The sequence below is a fragment of the Plecotus auritus genome (assembly GCF_963455305.1).
Source record: "Plecotus auritus genome assembly, chromosome: 8".
Taxonomy (NCBI): Eukaryota; Metazoa; Chordata; class Mammalia; order Chiroptera; family Vespertilionidae; genus Plecotus; species Plecotus auritus.
This window is the reverse complement of record NC_137782.1, coordinates 91338062-91365560: the sequence shown is the minus strand read 5'-3', so window position 1 is coordinate 91365560 and position 27499 is coordinate 91338062. Positions and strand designations below refer to the sequence as shown.

Genomic DNA, 27499 nt, shown 5'->3' with positions numbered 1-27499 from the left:
CAAACCAACCTACTCACTATGGGGTCTATGAGTAGGTGGAGTACAAAATGTGGGCAAGGGTGAGTCAGAAGGGACAATTCAGTCCACGAGAGAAAAAATCAAACTGAGCTCCAAAGAAACTAGTCTCTCAATGTCTCTGTCTCTCATTCTACCCAAGACTCGCCATCTCATTCACACCGCCCTCCAGTTTCATGGACAGTGTCCATTTGGCTTCCTGAGCTATGTCCTCATGGTCTGCCCACATATTCTCCTGTGAAAATAATATTGAAAATATCCTCTACCTGAGCTTTCTGGACGCTGAGTCAATGGTTCTTCAGCTTCAGCCCTCCTAGGAGTCACCTGGAGGGCCCCTGGCCCTGCTCTGGGGCGGGGCCAGGAATGTGTATTCCTACCAAGTTTCCAGACGATTCCAATCTCACGGGTTCCGGGGCCACACTTTGAGAACCACTGTCTTATGTCATTTATCACCTTTGGACCCATCCTTCTGGGAATAAAGTTTCCCACTATGGTAAGAGCCCAAACTTGGCCAAAAATTGGGTTCAAGCCTGGAATCTGACATTAATAACTGCACGACTCTGGGCTAGTGATTTAACCTCCTCTACTCCTTAGCATCTTGTCAGTAAAAAAAAAAAAAAGAGGGAGAAACTAGTTCCTAATTGGCAACCAATTCCAAGAACAGACCTGAGTCATGGGGGATGGGGTGGTTCCATCAATGTTAGCAACATTTACAATGAGCCCCATATCTATCATGTTTTCTTTTTAAACCTAAATATTTGAAATTGGATTGTGTTTCTGAGTTGAGGGCAGAAGTTTTAAAAAGTTTTCAGGCAAAACAGCAACAAAACACCCACACATCAAGTGGGATAAATAAATGTGCTTAGAGACTCTACTGAGTCACGTGGTTCCAGGTGGTATGCAATGTATTCAGTGAACAGGCATGAAGGAAGCTCTTCGAAGCTCTTCCTGAGCAATTGTAGAAACAGGAAAAAATCCAAGAAACTGCAGGGCCCCCCTGGGACAAAGCACCCCCCTTCGCCCCCCGCTGGGGAGTTCACTTTCTCCAGGCAGCTCTCTCTTTGGATCTGGTAGCATTTTGCCTGGCGCCTACACTAAAGGCGGGGAGGGAGGGAGGTCCACATTTTTGTGAGATTTATTATCCATTTTTTTAAGACTTGTAATGAATTGTATTCCTTCTTTCTTAGTATTGATATATCTTTACTATGTTCAGGAAATGCATAAAGAATATAAGATAAATCTGAAATAAGCCCTATACCCATCACCTAGGAAAAGCAAAGAGAACTTTTAACAGGTTAATATACTAGTATTTCCTTCCAATATCTTTTAAAGATGTGCATGCACAATGTGTATTTAATACAAACTGCATGATAGTGTGCATACTCTAAGCCATACTTTTTCATTCAATTCATGACGAACATGTCATATCTTAATGTTCCTGAATACTGCCCTCTCCTACCACGTCACCTTCATGTCTGCATTGTAGGGCCTCCTTTGGCTGTACCAGACTTTTTTCATTCATTTCCCTAACCATTTATAATTTACCAAGTGAGATCATGGAATTAAATTCGGAACCAATTTCCTTCATCACATGTTTTTCCAGCTAGCTATTATTTTTATTCTGGGACTCACTCTATCAACAACTATTCCAATAATAAGTTTTTTTAAGAATTGTTAAATTTAAATTATTTTACACATCAAATTGTGTTTTAGACTGACTCAAAAATTACTTTTAAATGCGACTGTATCAGACAAGGGGATGAGCTGGTAATTTTATTTTTGTTCTTAAAGTAATCTTCCCTTCACAGTCCTCTACATGTATACAACACACTGATTTGTAGACAGTAAGAAAGAGGTAGGTCTGTGACGTGATAGAAAACAATTCACACACTGTAGTTCTCCGGGCCCTCCCCAGAGCCCCGATCTCACAGTCTGCTCCAGGTGACACTAGAAAAGGCAAACCAGGGAGTTCATAGGAGACGAGAAAAGAGTTTTCAATGAAGCTTAAACCTCATTGAGAGCTCTAACCAAGAGAAGTACTCCAAATATCGCATGAGTAGTAAATGCGTTTTTAACCGAATCTTAAAATATTCAGTTTATTTACACAAAATCCAGACCAAACGTCTTCCTTAAAAGAAAACAGTAGCATAGACAATGGCTTCTAAGAAGATAGAAAATTAAGCGTGTGTTTGTGGACCACGCAATCTGACAAATCTATGCTTCGGAGGGTTATCAAACACCCTGGTGAAGTGCTAGCAAGTAGATCTCGTCCCGTAGGGAGCTGGGAGTAATTTATGCCAGAACTACGCTCGCTGCACTTTGGGGTCCTTGCTGCTTGATGAAGCAGGCAACCTAGATCAATACACACCACTTACAATGCTAATTGCTGCGCTAAGTGGCAGGAACCAATTCCGCAGGCACAGCCACGCTACTGTCCTTGATGGAGCTTTGTAATCCTGGAGCAGCGCTGGGGTGAGAAGAGAGAGTCAGTCCCAAGTGCAGGAGCTCCACAGGCAGCTCTGCGCCTGCCTGGGCCCCTGCTGGGCAGTGCGCGCCCTGCATGTTAGAGGAGGAAGGACAACCTGAAAGGATCTAGTTTTCTCCCTGAGCTTCCCATGTCCCTGCCTCCCTAACCACAGGAAACCCTGTACACACATCCTGTTGAACACATGCAAAGCCCGGTCAGCGTCCAACAGAACCAGCTGGGGCAGGGATCCTGCTGCACTGACACTGCTCTCGGCACCATGTGGTGCTGGGTGCTCGGTGGAAGTCCCACTGTGACTTGTGTGCCCAGAAAGGGCACCGAGGCATGGGGTCCCAGGCTGTGCTCTCCCTAGCCCTGTTCCCTTTCTTCCAGGGACCCAGGAGCCAGGTCTCAGTCACTTTAAAGCCATGGTTCTCAGAGTGCGGCCCCTAAACCAGGGACATCAGATTCACTTGAGAGTTTATTAGACATGCAAATTCCAGTGCTCCACCCAGACCTACTGGGACACTGGCATGGGGCCAGCAATGATGGTGGAGACCCAAAGTCCCTGAGGGTCCCTGTCCTATTCTGTCCCCCGTCACCCCTGCCCAGCCCGCAAACACTACACTCAGGCCCTGCTGCCCTGTGTTCTCCCTCCAATTCGGTTCCCACTGAGTCCAAGTCCTGGGCTTTATGTCCCTGTCCTGACTCTTCACTTACTAATTGTAAGCCATGGAGCCTCAGTTTCCCCCTCTATCAAACAGAACTAATAATACTGCCAATAAAATGCAAAGTGTTCCAGTATTTTGGAAGGCAATGTAGCGACACTTATTTGAATTTAAAAAAAACAAAAAACTTACCCCCTTTAATTCAGCAAGCCTACTCCTGAGTTCAGAAAATCCAGTTAAAATTTTTAGAAACTCAATTAAATAAACAGTATATAAAGGCACATGTATCTGTCTATTGCAGTATTGTTTATTAGTGGCAAAAAATTCTGATATTCACACAGATAGGCTTAATAAATTAATGTTCCATTGAAACTCAGGAAGATCACGCAGCTATGAAAAAGAATGAATAAGACCAAGGTTGGCAGACTTTTCTGTCAAGATAAGAAGTGGCTTTGCAGGCTGTACAGACTCTTTGGCCAACTAACCAACTCTTTTGTTCCACTGTGACAGTAGCCATAACAATATGTCAACGAGTGGGCGTGAGTGTGTTCCAGTAAAACTTTTCTTAGAAAACACACGTGACCTTTAACTATTTCCACTGGATATTGACTACCGAGTGAGAAAACCAGGGGTTAGTTTTTAATGTTTGTAAAACAATCAGACTTTTGTAAAACCAACAATGACCCTCAAATACCCATCTTGTGTATGTGTCCACGTGTGTCTGTCTGTAACTATGTGTATGTCATGTAGATACCTTTCTATACAGAGGAAAACCTGGGAAGATAAGTGTAAACTTCTTGATAAGATTTAGGAGTCGTTGAAAAGGGGAAATGAGGGGAAACACATGGGAACAAATAATGAAAAGAAAAATTGAGTATAATCATCACCAATATGGTCATATTTTTGCAGTCAGTTAAATTTTACATACATGCATCTATGTAAAAATAAATTACACAGGATTCAAAACCCAATCCCTACCTCCAAGGAGAGCTGTGAAAATTAAACGAAATAAAGCATGCAGACGCTCAGCACAGGCCAGATGGAGCTGCTAGCTCCAACTTTAATTATCCCTCAATTAGACTAAGCCTTCTAGCGCGGTTTTCTGCTCACAGGCTCCCTAACAGCCCTGCCTTCCCTCCCCCTTTCAATGAATTCTGCCCTCGGGTCTTGGGCACATTTGTTCACCGATTCCATCCATTTGTGTGCTCTGGGCATCATCTCTAAGCCACACACTGTGCTTGGGGCTGGAAACGTAGAAATGAATCAGACACAGCTCCCCTCACTCCAGAACGAACAGTGGACAGCAGAGAGCTGGTCCACAGCCCAGCTTCGGTCGCATTGCTACCTGCCTCCACGGTGGTGCTCCCTCCTGACAAAAGGGCAGACCCTCTTCTCAGCAGAGCGCTCCTTCCCAGGGGTGCAGAAGACTCACTGCACGTGCTCACGGACCTGGTGCCTGGTGTGATTCCTGGCACAGAGTAGGCCCTTTATAAAAAGCAGTTGAACGGCCCTAGCTGGTTTGGCTCAGTGGATAGAGCATCGGCCTGTGGATTGAAGGATCTTGGGTTTGATTCTGGTCAAGGGCATATGCCCGGGTTGTGGGCTTGATCCCTGGTAGAGGGCATGCAGGAGGCAGCTGATCAATGATTCTCTCACATCATTGATGTTTCTATCTCTCTCTCCCTCTCCCTTCCTCTCTGAAATCAATAAAAATATATTTAAAAAAATAAAAAGCAGTTGAATGACTCAATCCCTGATGGATGGGTTGAGTGACTTGACTGAATAAGTGAATCATGAAGTGACTGAGAACCCTCTATCACTACAAGTCCATGATGATGACAGCTCAGGTGACTTGTTGTCAGTAGGTGCCAGGCACTGTGTTAAGATATGACTTGTTTTATGTCACCTGACATAGCATGTGCCGATACATGTACAGAGGGGAGACAAATACCAAGGGTGGCAAGGGTGGTGACGAGATTTGCCCAAGGACACTGGGCTGGTAACAATGCCCAGGCAGGGCCGAAGGCCAGGTGCTTCCTCCAGGACTTGAAGTTCACATCACAATCCTGTGTGCTTCTCAGAGGAAGTACTGAGTGTATTATGAAGACCTCAAAGGATGAGCTTGTGTCCTGGTCATAATGATAGAAGACACCCGAATTTTATCTCCAAAGCTTAGAGAAATGACAGCTGGCCAAGTGTCTGGGCTGTAAGGAGACGGGAACCCTGGGCACCTTGAGGAACAGAATCGACCAGTGATTTGGACACAGGCTTTTAGACCCCCGCGGCTCCAGGGCCTTCTCTCCTGTGGACACTGACTACCTGCCACACGTGATCTTTCTTAGCTTCCTACTGGAAACCTTTCTCGTGGGCTGCCTGATCCTGACTCCAGCTCTGAGCCACATTTGGCATGAAACACCCAAAGCGCTCTTTCCTTTCTCCAACTCCTCTCCGTATTCTGACATTCACAGGAAAAGCAATGGGTACTGTTGTCATCAAAATGCTAAGGAGATATCACAGAATATTACTGAACTCTCGAGGAACTAGAGTGAGCCGAGGCTTACTTCTTGAACGGGGAAAGAGAGAGAGAGAGAGAGAGAGAGAGAGAGAGAGAGAGAGAGAGAGAGAGAGAGAGAGAGAGAGAGAGAGAGAGAGACTGCTTTCCTACCCCGGAGAAAACACAGCAGCCAGTAGGTGAGCAGAACTCTGGCTGGAACAACACCTCCATTGTGGCTGTGGCTTCGATGAAGCAGACTGCTCATGAAATCAGCCATTTGGGGCCAAATTTCCAAGTGCAGCATTTTGCTGAGTACCAGATGCACTCGAATGGTTATTTTCATGGGGATTGAAAGTGATTTGCATCTATTTATTCAGAGCCATCTGAATTCCCAGCCACTAGCATAAAACAAAACCACTGCTCCCTTTACTTCTGGTAACTTTTTATGCCTCCTTGCTCAGGAGACCCTCCCCCACCTGCACATGGAGGCTGACACCGCAGGGATTGTTTCCCATGGCCTCATGAAGCTGACATGGTGGGCATTGGAAGGGAACTGTAGTTGGTATTCCGGCTTCATTTTTCTTTTTCTCTACGCTCACAAAATTATCTAACTGATCCCCAGTTTGTTCATTCAACAAACCTTTAGAAAGTCCTGTGTCTAGCCTTGAATTTCTTACAGACACGGGGGCCTGGCCCCATCCCTGCAGGCTCAGCCACTCAGAGGTCAGCTTTTGCAGCAAATGCAAAGGCTAAGATCTCATATGGGCAGATTGAACCTTTCAACTCAATGGCTCACACTCACTAAGAGCAGATGTTTGGGGACAGGATGCCACGCGTGCGCCAGAACTGAGAGCAGTGGGTGGGGTCTTGTTACCTGTCCAGTGCTCACTCTGGGCACAAGCTCAGAGCGAGGGGGGCTGGTGGGCACGGTGCCCCTGGCCCCAGAGATGGATGCAGAATGGGTACAGCTGGATCTGCCTGTGCGTGTTTTGGAGGTCCTGCAAGAGCCCCACCCAGCAGGTAGGGCCTCAGCTCAGTGGCCGGTGCTGTCATGCTTGTATAAACACCACTAGTGTCTTAAGAAAACAGCAAACAAGGGTGCTCAGCCCAGGCACCTGAATTCCTGGTGCTACCCGTTTGTATCCCATTGCTGCAAGGCGAGTCTCTTTCCCCTGCCCCCCACAAGCCCGTGGTGTCCTGCCGGTAGCACAAATGAGTAAAACTGTCTGGTTATTAAAACAACAAGAAATGACAAGAACTATGAAACACTGAAGAGCATTCACCATCTCAAAATGGTAGTGGCTGTTCCACTTTAATTCAAGCAATGTTAACAGATATTCCTATTTTTCAAGAGGTAGAAATCTGCATTCTGTGTGAAACCTTCCATGTTAAACACTGGGAACTAATTTAATTTTATAAAAATATCATCTGTGCCAATATTTTGCAGACCAAAAAAAAAAAAGTGGTCTGCATAAACCTGCTCACCCCTACCCTCTAATCTCTGTCATCTGCCTCGCTTTCCCTGGTCTGGCCAATGAAGACGTCTCCCAGAGCTTCCTTGCTGCCTGGAGGTGAGCCAATAGATAGCTCTTCCCTTTCCCTTGCTACTCACAAAGTCACAAAATTTGCATTTCACACTTGGACAGGTCAATGGACCCTTGGGTAGGGACCTAGTAAGAGGTCAGTTTCCAATTCCGCAGAAACAATTGATTGGATCTGCCCTGAATGTTGAAAGTTTCAAAGTTGGTGACAACCATCCATGTTGGCACCACCTCTGGTACCCAGTTCTGCCTTCTGGTGGTCAGATTCTGGTCATGCCCAACACTTTAATATCCTGGGGAAAAAGCCATACAAGGCAAAGCATGTGTCTGCTGGGCAACCAAAAGCTGAACCCCCTATTCAATGATGCCAATGGCTTCTCTAAAAATGACTGATTCTGGTTAAAACCACAAGTGGCTTCTGATTTCACTGATAGGGACTTGGGATTATTGCTTTTGCCTCTGGCAAACTCCTTTGAGAAAAAGTAAGTCCACGTGGCTCAGAGGGGAGAAACTGGTTAAATAAGCACATTTGTACCTACTGCCTAAAACCTGGGATGTAAAGTCAGGGTCAGTGAACTACAGCCTGCCTGTTTTTATATGGTCCAGAACCAAGAATAGTTTTTACATTTTTATAGTTAAGAAAAAAAGAGGAGAAGAAAGAAGTGAAGTAGCAGCAACTCTAGGTGGCCCAAAAAACCTCAAGGAGTTACCCTGACCCTTTCCAGAAAAGACTGGCCCACCCATGGTGGAGATGGATAATTCACTTCCTACCTTCTCAAAATCGATTAAAATGGCATTAAACTGATCCCATTTATCTCTCAATCCTCGTCACCATCCCTGTCTCTAGACTCTCTGCCATGACTGATTCTGGGAAGTGGTAAAACCATATTGCTCACCATGTCCATCTGGTCAACCAGATGCTTTCTGCTCTCACATGAGCATCTTCCATTCAGGTCATGACCTGCTGTCTTGCCACTATCAAGCTTTCAATTTTCTCTCTACTTAGGGGGCCACCATCTTAAACATCACTATTAGTTTTAGAGTCATAAACAGAGCTACAACTTGTTAGCAACATTCCGTGTGTTTCCTTTTCCTGCAGAGGCACAGCCTCGGGCTAAGCAATGACCACGGCAAAGTTACAGGAGTGGACAGCTCTGGGGAGAAATTGGATGAGGTAGGACAGCACTTCAGAATCTGGTGAAAGCATTATTAAAACGCAGCATCGCACGTTATTGTGTTCTTATAAGAGATTGAAAGGGGCATGCTCAGAAAATTACATTTTTTCCCAATGTACAGGAACAAAAGTCACAGCAGCTGTAAGAAAGGAGCCCAAGTTGTATCTGTATCTATACTGTCTGAAGAAACAACGTCTGTTACTAAACGTAGGTTAATTCCACTTAGCCTCTTTCAGTTTCTAATGGATTCGGCAGGAGTGCTTGTTGATGTAATTCAATTATTTTTTTCAAATATATTTTTTATTGATTTCAGAAAGGGAGATGGGGGAGATAAAAATATCAATGAGGAGAGAGAATCATTGATGGGCTGCTTCCTGCACACCCCCCTACTAGGGATCAAGCCCACAATCTGGGCATGTGCCCTGACCAGGGAATTGAATCATGACCTCCTGGTTCATAGGTTGATGTTCAAACACTGAGCCACACCGGCCAAGCCAATTAATTTAATTTTTGCTCAGTGAAGTGTGGGCACTGGTGCCTGGATTTAAACATTGGCTCCCTCCACTTTTAGCTGCGTGACCACACTTCAAACTTCTTCTGTTTTTTTAAATATATTTTATTGATTTTTACAGAGAGGAAGGGAGAGGGATAGAGAGTTAGAAATATCGATGAGAGAGAAACATCGACCAGCTGCCTCCTGCACACCCCCTCCTGGGGATGTGCCCAAAACCAAGGTACATGCCCTTAACCGGAATTTTCTCTTTGGGGGGTGTCAGGCAAGGCTCTGTTTCGGTGTCCCAATAGTAATGAAATGGATGCTGTAATTTCTTGGATGCCCTCTCTATACATCTTTTTTAATGTGTAGCCTATTGCTTTTTAAATGAGGTTCACTATAAATGACTTTGGCTTCCAGAATTGTGGAAGAATTCCACTTGAATTCTACAAACTCATTAGCAAATTTTATTTGCAGAACCTAGAGTGGAAGAAAATCTGTCAACAAAAAAGACCCACCAACAAAAAAGAGGGAACCAAGTGAGAGCCATTCAGATTCCACTCACACACCTGTGTGCAGGGAGCCGTCACTGGGACCCACATGTCACCTCCTGTCCCACAGCCCGGGAAAGCCTGCCAAATTGCAGTCATTCTCCACCCTGTCGCTCGCGCCTTAAGGAAATTCTAGAAATGACAGGCCCGTCGTGGAATGAGGACCATCCCACACTCCTCCACTCCTTGTTCCAAAATTAGACTCTGTCATAGACGCTGATCTCCAAGGTGGCAAAAATAGCGGCTGCTCGGGGAGCCCCGAGCTGTGCCCCAGACTCCCAGCGGCTCCTACAGCAAGGCAGCTGGCAGCTGGGCCATCTCCTTCAACAGGGGGGTCTCCCCTAATCCAACCCCCTCATGAAGCACCCCTTTCAGAGCAGTAATAATAATACACTGGTTTAAAAAGCAAGAAGGCAGGGGAGAATTATGAGATTGCTTTCTGGTGCCAAAACTACCAAAAGAAATAGGGTGTCCTGGAACAGTGATTTTTTTTTTAAGATATACTCTAAGATGATATTTCTGAAAGGTTTTCAGGATAATTTGAGAATGCTGAGTGGGGATATAAGAGGAATGTAAGGGCTTTCACACTCTCCAAGGGGGCGAGGCACTGTGGCCGCAGGTAGAGGCTCAGGACCAGATGCAAGGATCCTGCATTCCTGGCTCCAACAATAACGAGCTCTACTGAGCTCTATGGCTGCAGGCAAGTGACTTAGCCACTCTGAGCATCAGTTCTTCTCACGTATATGACAGGGGCAGCAATTCCTTCCAGGACAGTGATTCCTTCCAGGCCAAGAGTCATGAGTAATATTCTCTTGAATTGTAAGCCCCAGGGGAGCATGGGCCTCACCTGTCAATCACCACTACATCCCACAGCACATAACAGCATCTATGTCCTCAATGAGCATTTGGAATGAACGAATGAATGAGAATGTGTGAATGCATCTACCTCACAAAGATATTGTGGTGATCAGAGAAAAAGCAAGTAGAGTGTCTGGCATATTGCAGGAGGCTTAATGAACTGTAGTGGCTATTATTACTAACGAGCCTGGCCTATAGTAGATGTTCAATAAATAAATAACATCATTAGCAAAACACCATAAAGGAGAAAAAGTATCAAAAAGGTAAAATCGAAACACTAAATGAACAGGACCCCAGAAGTTTGCGTAATGTGGAGACAGACAGTAAGGTGGCCCCACCATCTTCTCATCCAGGTCTTCATGCCCCCAGTGCTCCCCTTCTCTGATAGTGTTAAGGACTTGTGACTTGCTTTTAACTAATAGACTATGACAGGGTGATGAGATGTTTCCATGATTATGATACTTAGGATTGTGACCCCCACCTAGCAAGGAGACTCTCTCTCTTGCTGGCTTTGATGAAGTAAGTGGGTGTGTTGGTCCATGTGGCAAGGCTGGCTTTCATCCAACAGTCAAGAAGAAACTGAGGCCCTCTATCCTACAGCCACAAGGAATTTAATCCTGCCAATAACCATAACAGCTTGGAAATGGATCCTTCCCCAGTCTAACCTTCAGGGGAGACTGGAGTCCCAGTGGATACCAGTGCCATAGCCTTGTGAGAAACTGAAGCTGGGAACCAGGAGATAATACGTGGGTGTGTTTTACAGTGCACAGTTTGTGGGACTCTGTTACACAGCAATAGAAAATGAATACATGTAGTAACATAGGCAAGACATCCATTGCCACAGCATGGCATAAACGCCCAGAGAAGGACCGGTTGCTGAGTGATGCAGAGCATGGTAAGAACTGGGAGAACTGAAGACGCCATTCTTCAGTTCTAAAGGGCAGACGTTATTGGGCAGAGCTGATTATTGCCATGTGGGGATGTGAGACCAGTGTTACCCAACCTTTTCATTTTTAAGACAGTACAGAAATCTGAGTTTTATGTGAAATCTTCATTTTTGAATGCTGGCCACTAATTTGGAATTTTTAGAACAGCAGTGAGATCTCATGCAGGCAAAGAAAACATGTATTAGGGGTTTGATTCAGACATAAAGCATAATTTGGGGTTACCCCAGCAGGTTACCCCTGCTCTAAATTTGAGCCCACTGATTCCAAGCTGGTGCCCTTAGGCCTTCAATCCAAGGGTCATCTTGAGGGTTAGAAAGTACACAGCAATTCCTTAACATGTTGTCTGCCACAGGGGAAAGGCATGATACATTTCCATTATTATTGATCTTATTATTGTATTCATTTCCTATGGCTGTTGTAACAAATTACCACGACGTGGTGGCTTTAAACAAAAACAGTTTACTCTCTTACATTCTGGAGGCCAGAGTCTGGAATCAGTTTCACTGGGTTAAGGTCAAGGTGTTGGCAGGGCTGGTTCCTTTTGGAGGCTCCAAGGGAGAATCAGTCCCTTGGCTTTTCCACCTTCTCGAGGCCATGACCTTCTCGAGGCCATGACCTTCTCGAGGCTGCCTACATCCTTCAGCGCACATCTCCTTCTTCCACCTTCAAAGCCTTCAGCATAGAATCTTCCACTGTCTCTCTTTCTGTCCCTCGGCTTCCAACATCACATTGCCTCCTGTCTGACTCTGACTCCTCCTGTTTCTTCCTTATAAGGACCCTGTGATTAGCTTGGGCCCATCTAGAGAATCCAGGGTACCCTCCCCATCTCAAGAGCCTTAGCTTGATCATGTTGGCAAATCCCTTTTGCCAAATAAGGAAACATTCACAGGCTCCAGGGACTAGAATGTGGACGTCTTTGAGGAGCCATTATTCAGCCGATCACAATAGTAATATTTGCTATTATTATCCAACCCACAAGCCTCCTCTTTATGACCTCTGCGACACAAGGCCATAAGTCTGATCAAAACTAATTCACTCCAGGCTGCAGCGTCCAACTAGCATTCCCACAGTGCTGGGTTCTGTCTGGGGATGAAGTCAGCTAGCAGTGGGTCGGGGCTTCCTAATAATGAGGCTAAGCCTAGAGGTTAGCTTCGCTATCTTTCTCCATTTATGACCTTATATATCTCAGGGAAGCAAGCTAACAGTGACATAAAGGCAATTCCTAGTTGAGAATACAGCCAGCTCTGTGTGGATCCATTTCCAATGACCAGAAAACTCAAAATTGTAGTCCAGGGAGGGTGGCCAGTCATGTTGTCATCATTTGCTTCATTTTAGCACTGCATCTCTTTTCTCCCCTAATCAGAAATTGATTCAAGTACGTTGTTTTTAAGCCTTTCGCAATCCTGTTGAACTCCCTTGGAATTCAGATCCCATTTTGACACTCATTTCCATCTAAAACAGAATGCTGTTGCTTTAAAATCACATTCATTTTATAAAACCCCTTCAGCATACATCAAATTAAGAACTAATGTTATTTTCCAGTTAAATTTGCAAGGGGATAATCTGAACGCATTACTCATAATCCTGATTAATTTTAGCGGAAGTAATGAGAAGGTTGTAAATAGAGCAACATGTGTATGCGCAGAACTTGCCTTCTAAGCACACAACAATTTATGCTAATTGATGGCTTCACAAACAAGGTAATCTTGGAAAAACCTGCTCAGATGTTTGAAGGCATCTAATGGATAGCTATACAACTTTAATGCAATCACATGTTGCCCTGTAAATTCGAAGTGACTTGAATTCGACTGCACAGCTGACTAGCTAATGTCTATGCATCCACCCACCATCCAATTCAGCCAGCCAGCCAAGCTATCCATCCATCTATCCATTTATCGATCTCTATTGTGATATCCAGAATTGGTAAGCATATGGGGAAATGGATATAAAGTCTGCATTAATCCAAAAAGAAGATTTTTAAATGATGAAGGGGAAAATATTTCATGATATGTGAAAATTACATGAAGTTTGAATTAAAGTGTTTTGGAAACACACCAAACCCATTTGATGATGTTTTACCTATGGTTGCTTTACCTAAGGAGTTGATATAGAGACTATCTTAGTCCACAAAACCTATAGCATTTACTGTCTGGCCCTTCACAAAAAGCTTTGCTGATTCCTGCTCTGAAATCCTGAAGCAATGCATGCACAAGCCATTTGGGAATAACTCAGGACTACTCTGTGACAGATCATATTACTGACATGCTTTCCTTTCCTCTTTAAATCCAACCAGCACACATGTTTACATCAGCAATTTGCAAGCTACCTTAGTGCTAGCATGCCAACACTGTGCCTTCGGTTTTGCAGATTTCCTTCCAGATGGGCAGCCCTGCATGTATTTGCAGCCACAATGCATGATTTGCATTGTTTAACTCTTCTGCATTCGATTACAGTTTCATGTTATTCTTCTCAAAGAAAAAACTCAAGAATCATAGTTCTCGGTAAGAGTGACAGTTACTAATACAAAGTAACGAACAGGGTAGGTGTCCCAAGAGAGCGTCTGTGGATGCTCGTGTGTGTTTGTGTTTGTGGAGTCTCTATCCTGGAAGACTATGAAGGTTTAGCAACCAGCAATGGCAAATGCATGGCTATGGGCAAGAAGCAGTCTACGGACAAGTCTTCTTTGGCCCACAAATTGGGACAGTTTTGTTGTTGGCTTTAATTGGAATGAATTTCCAACAGTTACAGACTGGGAGGTAGTATGCACAGACTCAAATCCTTGGCTTCTCTGAAAAAAAAAAAAAAAATCAAGAGATCTCCATGGAGCCCGAAGTCTCATGTCAACAGTTGTCCGGTCTTCAGCTTTTGAGATTTCATTCCAGTTTCCTCTCAGCCCGCTTCACTCACTTATATTTTTTCCCTGACCCCTGTTGACATTGGAAATTACAATGTCTGATACAGCTATCAACCTGTATCTATAGGAAGATAACCTACGTAGTTGTGTCCACAGGTGTCCATATCCCCAAATTGCCTCTAATGTACATACTCCCTGCAATTATGTCCCAATAATCATGTCCCGCCTAAATCCATACATTGAAATCTTAATCCCAAAATGGATGGTATTAGAAGGCGGGGCCCTCAGGATGTGATTAGTTCCTGAGGGCAGAGCACCCTACACTCCAAGGGATGCCTCATCCCTTCTGTGTGTAAGACAGAGAAAATACAGCCAGCTATGAGCCAGGAAGTGGGCCCTCCCCACAGACAGAGTCTGTGAGCAACTTGCCCTTGAGCTTCCCAGCCTCCCAGGGAGAAACAAATGTCTGTTGTTTATAATCCATCTAGTCAATGGTATTGGTTATAGGAGCCCAAACTGATTAAGGTACACACTTAAAATAACTGCAGCACAAAGTAGATAAGGAGGAACTGCCTTAGTCACAGGCCACTCCGGGCCATCCCAGGGTGACAGTGAATCCGAGGAATACCTGGATGAGGACAGGAGTAAACCCCTGCTCTAATCGCTGGATGTGGTTTCCAGCACAGGGATCCCAGGTCGCAGCCGACGGCAGTGCCCACCGGGATCTGAGGAAGGAAGCCCGACATACCATGGAATTTTTCACGCTCTGCAGCAGGCGTTCGTGCTGCTCGGCGATGGCCAGCGCGGCAGAGTGCACCTTCTGGTAGATGGCCTCTCCGTCTCGCGTCTGGAAGATAAACAGCCCCTCGCCAGTCTCACACATCCTGTGGAAACAAGAACAGAGCTTCTGAGAGCCCCGCCCTAGGAGCCAGGCGCCAGAGCCTCGGATGCACCAGGAGACCAGACCCATGGATGTTGCATGAGGCGAGGGCTCTCATGCCCATCTGCTAAACAGAGTGAGCGAGAAACCACATTTCCAGCGAGCTGCTGTTACTACAGGCAGGGAACCATCTCTCTTGGCTAACATGGTGATTTTTTTTTCTCAAGAAACAAAGCAGAAAGTTAACAAAATAAAAAAGGCCATTTCTTGATTTTTAGCATAATCCTTGTACTCTGCTTTCCTGCTGTCAAAGCGGAGACCTGAGGGACTGCTTTCCCCTTCAGTCCAGGAATCAGACCCGTCAGCGTCCCTACCGTCCAGTTCAGAGGTGAACTAAGGGTTCCATGACTCCCAGGCTTGGTTCTAACTTCCCTTACAGACGATGCCTTAAGGATGCCTTCATTTCCAAAGTCAGAGATTCAATCTGACTCCAGCTTCCACTCAATGTGAGGAATCAAATGCAGCTGAGAGTTTTGTGGGGATCATGATGGTGCTGCATTAACGTGGCCAACAGAAGAGCAGGTCCCCCAGGGAAGATCTGTGGTCTGATGGTTAGTGTTAATGAGTCCGAGGAAGACCATCTCTGCCTCAGACTGTTAAACCAGAAATGAAGTCCATTCACAAGGGGAGACTGGTACACAGGGGAAAAGCTAATAAACATGCTTTAATTGCTAAGTATACTTTAATGTGTGTGTGTGTGTGTATACATACATGATATGTAGAATTACCAATATATTTAATTACTCTAAATATTTTTAAAGGGCGTGGGCAAAAATACATGCAAGGGTATTTTTAAAGTTCTGATTTTGATCTATACATCTATCGACAGTAAACTAAGACGTTGCTTTTGTTTGTTTATTTTAAAGACCCTAATTATTCAAAGACACAATGCCACTCCCTCCATCTCAGAATCTCCTGCTGAAAAACTGAATCCTGGCTTGAGGGCCGAGTTTCGCTCACATCTGAAGAACTGCTTAACACAACATGGAAATCAAGCACATTTCCACCCAAACCGCTGTTAATTACTTTATCTAGCCCAGTCTATGCAATTAATGTAATAAAAATAGAAAGATTCCTCCCTATCTAATTTCCCACAGTTGGCCCGATACAACGGCCATATGGCAGTTTCCAGCACGTATAGCTCGGTGTACGTAATCCATCAAAACCTGCCTAGCTTGGATTTCACTGATATGAGTTAGGTGAAGAGAAGGAAAAGAATAAACGGGTGGCTCTTTCAGGAAGCTAATATAACGAACTACCTCAGGGGGTTGACTGTGTGATTTTAATTATTAAGTCATGCCAATCCAATGAGGAGTGAAAACTAAGAACTGATGCATTTCAGTCACGTCCCAGCTCTTCCCGGAAGACTCCCTCACTGCCCAGTGCTCACTGCCCTTCCCTCCTCATTGATGCTGTCATACAAATGTGACACCTAATTGTGCAAGGCCTTCATTTTTCACAGCTCCTTTTCTCATCAAGTATGGAACTCTAATGCCCGAAGAAGAGGAAGTAGCCTCAGTCAACTCTTTAAGAGGAAGAAGTGGCCTTTGGCTTCCTCCACCACCAATGCTATTGTTTACTTACTTATGTATATGCCAATCTTGGTTCTAAAAAGAATGAAGATACCTGTTACCTAGAAACAGTGGTAGTTTATTGCTTAATATCAAACCCTGTTTCTCAAATTTGACAATCCAGTTGCTCTTAAAGGTCTTGTGACTGCAACCGCAGTAGTAAGTGTAGTTTAGATTAGGAGCCAGTATATCTACCTCGCTATTTATGTATCTTCAATTAGAACATGCTGATGTTTTCTGCTCTATTTTATTTTAACACTGCTGGTGAAATGTGCCATCTATATTATGACCTGCTCGTTGGCAAGGCCTCCACTTTGGCAATCCCTCTTTCATCCAATGTCGGCTTTTGCTCAACATAATGAATCTACAACCTTCCTTTAAAGACATCTGCATCTCTAAATAATTATTGTAATCGAAAACAAGTGAAATCACAACCACTGGAGCATCAAGTATCCTTTAAAGTACAACAACAATAGACTGCCTTCCTCCACCTGAGGATCTGGAAGACACACACTTCACAAACATACACACTCGCATACACACACACACACACACCATACACACAATGCACACACCACCTACCACATACAGAAAGGACCACCAATTAGGTTTACACCAGGTGAACGGATGCAGATCTCACACGCACTTCAATGTAGAGCAGGCAGAGTGGCTCCCGGACAGTAGCCCCAAGCAGCCCTAGTCACATGAGGACATTGGAGCCCAATGGGGTTACAGCTTCTGATTATCGGGAAGCCAGAACACCTGATTTCTATGAGAAATAACCTGAATGTTTAATGTTAGCAACTCATTCCTTTTCTTTAAGCTGGGGGGTGGGATTCCCCTGTAACCTGATCTGCCAGGAGGCCAGCCATTTGCTCTGAAGAGCTCTCCACAGAACAGCAGTGAGGCCTGGGTTTGAGCTGTCGGGCTTTCGTCCACCCTGTTCACAGGCACGTGTCCTTCAGTGGGACAGTGAGACCCAGGAGGGTTATATGAACAAAATGGTCCTTCAGATGCTCTTCCATCCGCCTCTTCTAACCTCAGCCCACGAGTTCTTTTATGTCTCTCCCTCCCTCCAGGTAGATTTGTGTGCTGTTTCATAAGCAGCTTTAAATCCATTAAAATCGTTACTGCACACCTTTGTTAAAATAATACAATGGGCAAACTTCCCAAGGCAAGTAAGAGGAAAATAGGAGGAAAAAAGAAAAGAAGACAGGGAAGGAAGTAGAAAGAAGACGCATCAAGCAGGCTAATGGCTTTACATGGCCTTACGTCTGCAGCTCATCTCGGAGAAACAGCCCAGAACGAAGATGCTCTAATGGCTCCAGCCAGACAGCACTGCAAACACACTTCACTTCCCATGATCCGGCTCCTTTCTCTTACCCACGGACCTTCCTCGGACACCGGCCCAGCAGTGCTCTTCCCTGTGGCCTTACACTAACAGAAAGTGGGGCTGGAAACCCAGAGAAGGTGAAGTAATGAGTCTAGGTTTGCCTTCTCCTGTGTCCTTTCTGAAGATAAGGATTCAGATAGAAGAATAGCGTGGCCATGTCATTGCACTTCGAGTTTTGAATTTCTCAGATAATTACTTTGCCTGAATGACATGCCTGTCACTCCAAACCATGGGTTGTGCAACTGGCCAAGAAGAAAAACAAGAGCTCCAAATAATAGTGAGAAGTTCATTCATTCGTGCCCAGAAGTACCACGGCCACGTGGCATGAAGGGCGGGACTTGGGCTCCGGGTCGCCTTGCTGGGATGGCCCTCACCTGCTCTGTGACCTGGTGCATATTATCTAACCTCCCTCAGCCTGCATTTCTTTTGGAAAGTAAATATAATGACAGTCACTGTCACCCAGTTTTACTGAAAGTACCAGCCATGGCATGTAGGGTGCACAGAACAAATTTTCAATTAGATGCACTTCCATCACTGCACTCAAGTGTGAGGGCCATGCAGACAGCTCTGTTCTGACTTTTCAGCTCTCCCGCCAGTGCCTACACTGGGCGTGGCCTCAATATTTGATGCTCAATGAAGAACCATATAATGCATTGTGAAGGAGCAGGCAGTGCTAGAGAAAGCATAACTGGGGACTTGACTCAGCCTCCTCGGGCAAGGCTTCTGAAACAGGATTCACTGAGACACCGCAGGAGGGGAATGGTTTGGAAGAGTAAGCTAGGAGAACAGTCCCAGCAGAAATCACTGCACACTGAACGCCTTGAGAGGGCGAGGTCCAGTGATTTCAACACAGAGGGAGGAAGGGATGGAGAGCCCCGTGCCTGGCCACAGTGAACTGAGCGTGAGTGTTGGGAGGCCACGGTCTTCACTATTCCGAGTCATCACCTGAATGCAATAGTCCCCAAGGGCACTGAAGGCCCAACTTGAGAAACTCCTTCTCTTTGCCAATGACATTTCACACCATTATCTGTTACTTTTTTAATATGTTTTTTAAATTTATTTTAGAGAGAGAAGGGAGAGGGAAAGAGAAACATCAATGACGAGAGAGAAACATCGATCAGCTGCCTCTTGCACACACACCCCCTCCCCCCACTGGAGACTGAGCCTGCAACCTGGGCATGTGCCCTGACTGACTGGGCATCGAACAGGCGACCTCTTGGTGCATAGACAACACTCAACCCACTTAGCCACACTGGCTGGGCTCAACATCCTTTATTAGAAAAATACAAATGGATTGAAATTATATAAACCAAAACAAATGATCTCATGCCAGGCAGTGTTAATAAGAAAACTCGTGAAATCAGTAAGCCAATCAGTTCCATTACTTTATAGATGGATTCATGTGCATGGGTGTGTATGTTTGTTGAATATATAGCTGTGTGTCTAGAATATTTTGACACTGCCAGAAGCAGGCTGAATCTTATACTCAACATGTATGTTGACGATACTCTTCTCTCCACCCCTGCAAAAGCAGTTACTAACTCAATGTTGAATTTTACATTTGTAATTTCATATTATAATAGAAGGAATCAGTACTTGTCAGGCGAACATACAGCAAATCCTAATAGTGGCTGTGATGGGTACAAACAAAGGTAAAGACACAGCTTTTACAGGTGAAGGGGCTGCAAAGTATAGACTGGCAGTTACCAATAAACACAGGATGCAGAGTACAGCATAGGTATAGTCAACAATATCGTACTGACCCTGCGTGGTGGCAGGAGGGTACTGGACTTATCGGGGGGATCACTGTGTAAATCATATGATTGTCTAACCACTATGCTATACACCTAAAGCTAATACAAAATAATATTAAATGTCAACTGTCATTGAAAAATAAAATTAATAAAGGCAACATGGCTTTTTCTTTATGGTGGTTACAATTTACTTGGTTAGACGAGATCTACATATGTGAATGGTTCAAGAATAATATGTGGCATGAGCTATGGGGGTCAGAGAGGGAATAAGAGAGGAAAGGCACAGCTGGGGAGAGAGGTGGGCATCAGTGCTAGACGGGAAACAAAATTCAGAAGCCCAGCCCTGAGAGAAACCAATCAGAAGCACCCTGCAGAGAACCACACAAAGTTAGAAGCAAAAGACTGCGGAATGTTTCATTCTTTTGTCTGTGGAAGGAAGGTGGGGTGAACAAACGCAGCGGGACCCCTCCCCTCCTCGAGGCCCTCTGACAGGAAAATACACGCAGAGAAACACACAGTGAAGTGAATGAGAGGCTCAGCCACCCGGGCCAGGAGCCCATCTGGAAGGGAACCCTGGGCAGGCCTTGGGGGCTCACCCAGGAAGCAGGTTTCTCTACGCTGGAGCTGGAGGGTTAACAGCAGCGATGCTGACACACACGGCCAGTTTATAAGCAGTGGGGAGAAATCAAAGTGCTTCTCACGGTTCCCAAATCCAAGCTCGTATCTGGCTTTACTACACCCGCTGGAATGAAAAGCCAGCGCAGTCAGAGAGGCAGACTCGAAGCCGCATGCCCAACACAGAGGCCAGACCCTCCTCAGTCCTGGCCACACCCCTTCTCCTGCAGCTTTAGCTGCTCCTGGGGTCATGAATACCTCCCTTTTGTTTGCCTGGGGTTCTAGCCACACAGGAACAATATGACTTAGGGTGGGGCTTTGGGTCTCCTGGTATTAGTGGGACTGAGATCAACCATGTGGACAACCAATAAATCAATCATGCATGCATGCCATGGAGCCCCCAGAAACACCCTGAGCCCTGTGGCCTGGGAGAGTGCCTCTGGCTGGCAATACTGAGATCACCGTCATATTGAGGGAGGAGGGCCACACTGCGCTGACTCACAGGGGGAAGAGGTGGAAGTTCGTGCCTGCTACTTCCCTGGGCTCCATCTCCCCCCAACCCTCCCCACCCCCGCCACACACACACACAGACACGCACGCACGCACGCACGCACGCGCGCTTCTTCCCTTGGCAGATGTCGTCTGTGTCCTTGGCTGTAATAAACTTTAACCCTGAGTTTTACAGCTTTCCGTGAGTCACTTTAGCATATTATTCAACCTCAGGACTTGCAATTGGTGTCAGAAGTGAGGAAGGTCTTGGGAAGTTTCCTGCAAACGCTGCAGTTATCCAACTCCGTGCAGCCCCAATGGCTACCCATCTGGCTAAGACTAAACTCAGACAAACCTTTACAAGGGCCTCAAACTCCACACAGTCTGACAGAGCACCTCCCACTTTACCACACATTGCTCCCCCACCCCATCCCCTCATTCTGCTCCAGCACAGTTGAACTGCAGGCACACTCCCCTCAGCACCTTCCCCAGCCTCCCTCTTCCGGCTGGGATGCTCTTCCCCCAGGTCTCCCCATGGCTCACTCTCTCCCCTCTTCTAGGTCTTTACATCCCTGACTCAGCAAAGCCAGCCCTGCTCATCCTATTGCAAACTGCACCCTTCTTTGGCACTTCCTCTCAAACAACTTTATTTTTCGCTGTGTGACTTACCCAATCTGACATCTATTTTACATTTTTAAATGGGCTGTGTTGTCTTCCTCTCTTCTAGAGAGTGAGTTTCAAAATGACAATGCCTGGACGTTTTACTCACTGCCTCATCCCCAATGCCTGGGACCACACCCGGCTATCAGGATGCACTCAGTGAATGTCTGATGGAAGAAGGAATGCCTCACTTTTGCTAGACATTTCTGGAACTCTGAGGTACCATCACATATAAAGTGGTCACACACACAAGGGAGCCATCGCCTACTGTGAGATGGCCACACCATAAAGCAGGTACAGGTACATGAAAAGATGCCCAACATCACTCATCAGCAGGGAAATCAAACCATTTCACACGGAGAGGATGGCTACTAGAAACAGACGAGAAGTAACAGTGTTGGCAAAGATGGAAAAAAGGAAACCCTTGTGCACTGTTGGTGGGAATATTAATTGGTGCAACTGAGGAAAACATATGGAGGTTCTTAAAAAAAAATTAAAAATAGAACTACCTCCTGATGCAGCAATCCTACTTCTGGGTATATATCCAAAGGAAATAAAAACACTATCTCAAAGAGATATGTGAACCCCCATGTGCATTGCAACATTATTTACAATGGCCAAGCCTGAAACACCCTGTGTCCACCGGAGGGTGGATGGTAAAGAAAATGTGGCACTGGGCATGTTACTCAGCCATAAAGGAGGAAGGAAAGGCTGCCATTTGTCAAAGCATGGATGGAACTCGAGGCCATTGTGGCAGGTGAAGTACGGCGGACAGAGAAAGACGGACACTGTATGATAGCACTGACATGTGGGTCTAAAACCCTCACCTCCTGGAAACAGAGGGTAGAATGTGGTTACCAGGGGCTGTGGGTGAGGGGAATGGGGAGATGTTGGTCAAAGGTACAAACTTCCAGTTAGAAGATGAGTAAGTTCTGAGGTTATAATGGAAAATATGGTCACTATCCTTTTAAAAGACTGTATTATATACTTGAAAGTTGCTGAAAGTAAAGCTTAAATGTTCTCACCACAGAAAAACGGTAATTCTGTGAGGTGGTGAAGGTATTCACTAACCTTATATAGCAATCATTTTGCAATATATGCAATTATCAAATTACATTGTATATCTTAAACTTAAACAATGTTATATGTCACTTATATCTCAATAAATCTGGAAAAAAATGGATAACTAATACACATTAAAATAAACTTCTGAAAGATGGCCACCAGACAGGATGCACTGAGGGGTGTCTGACTTTTCCCAAAGGTCCTAAGAGAGTCACCGTTTCCTTTAGGGGTTCATGTGCTGTGTTCACAGGAGCTCGGGGGACCCAGCTAAGCCTCTGATGGTGGCCTTGGGGTCTGACTTCACACCCCACACCTAACAGCATCTGGCAAAGAGCAGGCACACGATGACGAGGCACCTATGCATGATGGTCATTAACGAGGTTATTCTGTGAGTAGAGGGAATTCTTCCTCCTATTCATTTGTAATACATGTGTGCTACTTTTATAATTAAAATGAAAGGCCCAGGGCACAGATTAGTATACCGGTGGGGTCCCTCAGCCTGGCCTGCGCCCTCTTCCAATCCGGGACCCCTGGGGGGATGTCGGCCTGCCAGCCTGTGGGGATTGGGCAAAAACCGGCAGTCTGACATCCCCTGAGGGATGCAGTAGTACGCAAGTGGCAGGCAGCTAGAGAGGAGCCCAAGCCCGGGTACTGTGCTGCTGCCGTGGAGGCGGGAGAGGCTCGCACCACCTCAGCGGTGCTCGCCAGCCATGAGCCTGGCGGCACTCCCGCTGTGGGAGCGCACTGACCACCAGGGGGCAGCTCCTGTGTTCAGCATCTGCCCCATGGTGGTCAGTGCACGTCATAGTGACCAGTCGACAGGTCATTCGGTCAACCGCCATAACGGTCACTTAGGCTTTTATATATATACTAGAGGCCCGGTGCATGAAATTCGTGCACGGCGGTGGGGGGGGGGGGGGTCCCTCAGCCTGGCCTGCACCCTCTCCATTCCGGGATTCCTTGGGGGATGTCTGACTGCCAGTTTAGGCCCAATCCTGGCAGTCGGACATGCCTCTCACAATTTGGGACTGCTGGCTCCTAAATGCTCGCCTGCTTGCCTGCCTGATCACCCCTAACCACCTCTGCCTGCCTTCCTGATGGCCCCTAATTGCTCCCCTGCTGGCCTGATCGCCCCTAACCACCTCTGCCGTGGCCCCTCACCCAGGACCTAGGATTCCCTCTGCAGGCACCCAGGACCCGGGCCAGCCACAGCTGCAGGGGACCGTGGGTGGGCAGCTTCACCCGGGTCACAGGTGCTGGCGCCTGGGACCATAGGGCGGGCGGCTTCTCCCTCTCCCAGGCCGCAGCCACAAGAGCTGGTGCCCGGGACCACGGTCTGATGGCTTCGCCTGGGCCCGGTTTTGTCAGGATGGTCCTCTGGAAGACATCCGGTCTAATTAGAATATTACCCTTTTATTAGTATAGATAGATTATTTGGGGATAAGTGCTATTCTAGAACAAATGGAATAAATTTTGCAATAGCAGGTTCTGCTTTCTTTGCAGCAGAAGTGATTGCACTTCTGAGCAAGCCCGTGTGTGAGATCCCGTTCACTTCCAGTCAAGTCCATCTCCTCAGCATAGCGGGGAGAAGTGGGCACTTACCATTTGTTAATTTGCTTTCAATCTCTTAATAAGAATGAGGATATGCTCTATAAAATATTCAGAAATCAGAGACAATTAATAGCTTAGAATCAAGAAAGACGAATAGAGAATATTCAAAGATTTCTCTCAGAATAATTGTCCTTTCAGCTGTAAATTCACCGATTAAAAGGGGAAACAATTTTCTTTTTAATGAAAAGTCCTTTCACCAATTGGACTTGTGTTTAGAGTGACAGACACAGGAATTAGATTATTTCTTTTCCAAGGTTGTTCAGATGTCTTTTGATCCAAAACAAGCTTTTTCACACAGGTGTGCTCTCCGTGTAAGGAAAAGCACCTGTGAGTGCAACGTGGCTCTCCGCATATTGTTGGCACGCCCAGAAGTTCCCTTAAAGCAATGTCGAAAGCTCCAGAGAGTCTCCAGCTGGGACAGAGCGCTCGAGCGTGGTAATTATTCAGTGCTGCGTTTGCCAAGTGTCACCTGAGCGGCTCTCCCTCTGGGGGTGTTAAACCCCAAGTTCATTCCCGGCAGTGGGGCGGCGAGGTGGGCTGAGGGAGCTCGCTAACTCGGCAGTGACTCCTAAATGAACAGGGCACCTTCCATCTTGCTTTGAACAATAAACACTTCAGAATGGCTCCACGGGGGATGGTGAACAGTCAGCGCTTCGTGTCACTGGATCTTCCCGCAAACATCGGGGCCCCTGCCCACCCCAGGGCTTCCCTGAGGTCCCAGAGCAGCCAAGTGGAAAGAGACAAACAAAAGACAAGAGAAACCTCTAACAATAGAAGCAAGCTGTGCCTCAGTCTCCCAAATATACGAAATGTTCTCTCCAGGGGCAACTAATTCTGCAACTGCACTTTACTAAAAAGTTTATGTGTCAACTCTGAATTTCTTCAAGGGAAGAAACTGAGATATGGTCAGCTTTGCTTGGGGGGAGAATAGGGAGCAGGGGGAGAAATAGCATCTGGAAAACACTACTGGCCTGTAGCCACGACACTGCTGCCTGGGAGAGGTGAACAATCCTAGCTGTATGTGCCTGCCCTCCAAACGGACAAAGAGAAGCTTCCAGAATTAAAGTAAACTAAGAAAATGTATGTCAGAGCGTATCTCAGGAAGCCTTTTCAAATGAGCAATATCTGTTGCTTATTGATGGACAGCCTTCCTCCTGGTAAGCAGCTTAGATAACAGTGCAGCATTTTGACAAGCTACCGCCCTGGTGTCGAGGCTGGCTGTGGGAGGATGCCCTCCCTCCCTCAACTCTGAGAAGTCAAGGAAGAACGAGGCTTCCTCCATGGAAGGAGGCTTGGCTTGGGTGGTGGACACACAATACATACACAGATAAGGTATCATACAATTGCACACCGGAAACTATATAATTATATTAACCAATGTCACCCCCATGAGTTCAATTTTAAAAACAAGAAAGAAAGAAAAAAAAGAACTAGGCTAACTGCCCATAGAATGGTAATACTTAGCCTTTTTAGAAATCAACAGGGTTTGGAAGAAGAGCAGCGTGAGACTCCTGAATCTTCTATTGGACCAGTCACGCAGATGCCCACCTTTTAAGATGGGAATAGTGCCCTGCCCAGGTAGCGCAGTTGGTTAGAGCATCATCCCAATGCATCAAGGTTGCAAGCGCGATCCTCAGTCAGGGCAAATACATGTATCAACCAATGAATGCATAAATAAGTGAAAAAGTGAAACAATTCTCTCTCTCTCTCTCTCTCTCTCTCTCTCTCTCTCTCTCTCTTCCTCTCTTTCTCTAAATCAATAAATAAAAATTTTAAAAAACAATAGTCCCTAGTTTATGTAATCACTGAGTGGCTTCAATGAGCCTGTATTTGTAAAATGCTTAGTACAATGACTTTCATATAGTAAGGACTCAATAAATACTAGTGAATTATTTTCAGTGGTGGATAGCCCTGCAAGAGCGGAGTTTCTCAGTCAGATAACTGGACCTGATCATTCTTTGTATGGAGGACTGTTGGTGAGTGAGGGTTTAGCAGGATCGCTGGCCCCTCTACCCACGAAGTGCCCCCTGCCAGGGCTGTGACAAGCACAAATGTCTCCAGACCTTGTCCAACGTCCCTGGGGGCCATCCCCCGGTGAGAACCAGTGTTCTGTACCTCAGCACCACTCTGAGTGATGTTGCTAACTTCAGTCGGTCACTTGTCACTTCACCCCACTTGTTTTGAGCAATTATTAAATGTTGTATTGGGCACATTGTCAGTGTTTTTTTTTAAACCTCACATCCATTCCCCTCAGATGGCATCAGTACCCCCTTCCTGACCTGGGAGAACCACCCCATTCAATTCACACCCTGCGGGCTTGCATACAGTGCTCAGTGCAGTGCCTAACACTCTGTAAATGTAATGTCAGCATGGGCAGGAATATCTCTTCTATAGGCTGATGGTGTGTGAACAGCCCAAAGCTCCTAGCAGCCACCAGGTGGAGCCAGAGGGAAGCCATCCTAGAAGGAACAGGGCTGAAAGATGACACCCACCCTGAATGAAGCCAAGCCTGAAGCCATCCCTACTCCCTGGGCTTTCGACTATGCAAGCCAATGAATTGCTTTCCTGCTCCTGTCAGTTTGGGTTGATACAACTGTCTACTCGGTGCCGACCTTAAGACACGTGTTTGTCCATGTAACTTTACCAATCTCCATGGCGATCTTGTGAATATGTGTTATATTATACCCATGTCCCAGGTGGCCAATGGAAGCTCAGGAAGTTAGATGACTCACTCCAGTTCCCACAGACAGTATGCAGTAGAATTATAATTTAATCCGTTTTGTCCGACTCCCAGTCCAGTTTATCACACGTGCCCACGGTCCGTCTTGGTGGGGTGGAAGGGGGGCCACTGTACAGGATTAACACTCAGCTCCATCAGCAGAGGCTGATGAGCAGCAGAAGTCTGCCCAAGGCCATTCCCTGTGTTCCCACCAGAAATAGTGTGAAGTCTGTGCAGAAGCATGTTAGACATGTGAAAATGACTCGCCTAGAGGGACTTAACTCCTCTTCATTTAGTGCAGTGAGACAGGGAGGAAATTATGTTACTTAATATGAAACTGCCGTGTTTTGAACACATCCAAAAATAGCCAAGGAAAAAATTATCTTCACTAATAAAGCAAGGCAGATATGAAACCTTCACGCTTGGGGGATCAGGGATGATATTATCTGGAGCATTTTGATGGTAACTATAAAAATTCATCTTCATTTGAGTTTCAGGCAAAATATAAAATAGTAATAGTACCTTGTGCTTAACACTGTCTGCATCCTGTGAAGCCAGCCCTGCTCCAAGGGGAATCATAATAAAACAGCAAAGCTGCTCCTTAGGAGAAGCCCAGCACCGT

The 27499-nt window shown here is 45.9% G+C and overlaps 1 protein-coding gene across 3 annotated transcripts in view; it reads right to left on the bottom strand.

The window, feature by feature from the left end:
- The window catches only part of DOK5 (docking protein 5), a 135513-nt gene that overhangs the window by 13924 nt on the left and 94090 nt on the right, over window positions 1–27499 (bottom strand). For all 3 annotated transcript variants that reach the window (XM_080684241.1, XM_080684242.1, XM_080684240.1), the window contains one exon: window positions 14809–14944. In XM_080684241.1, coding sequence (XP_080540367.1) covers window positions 14809–14944 — 136 coding nt within the window. The remainder of the gene's footprint in view (window positions 1–14808; window positions 14945–27499) is intronic.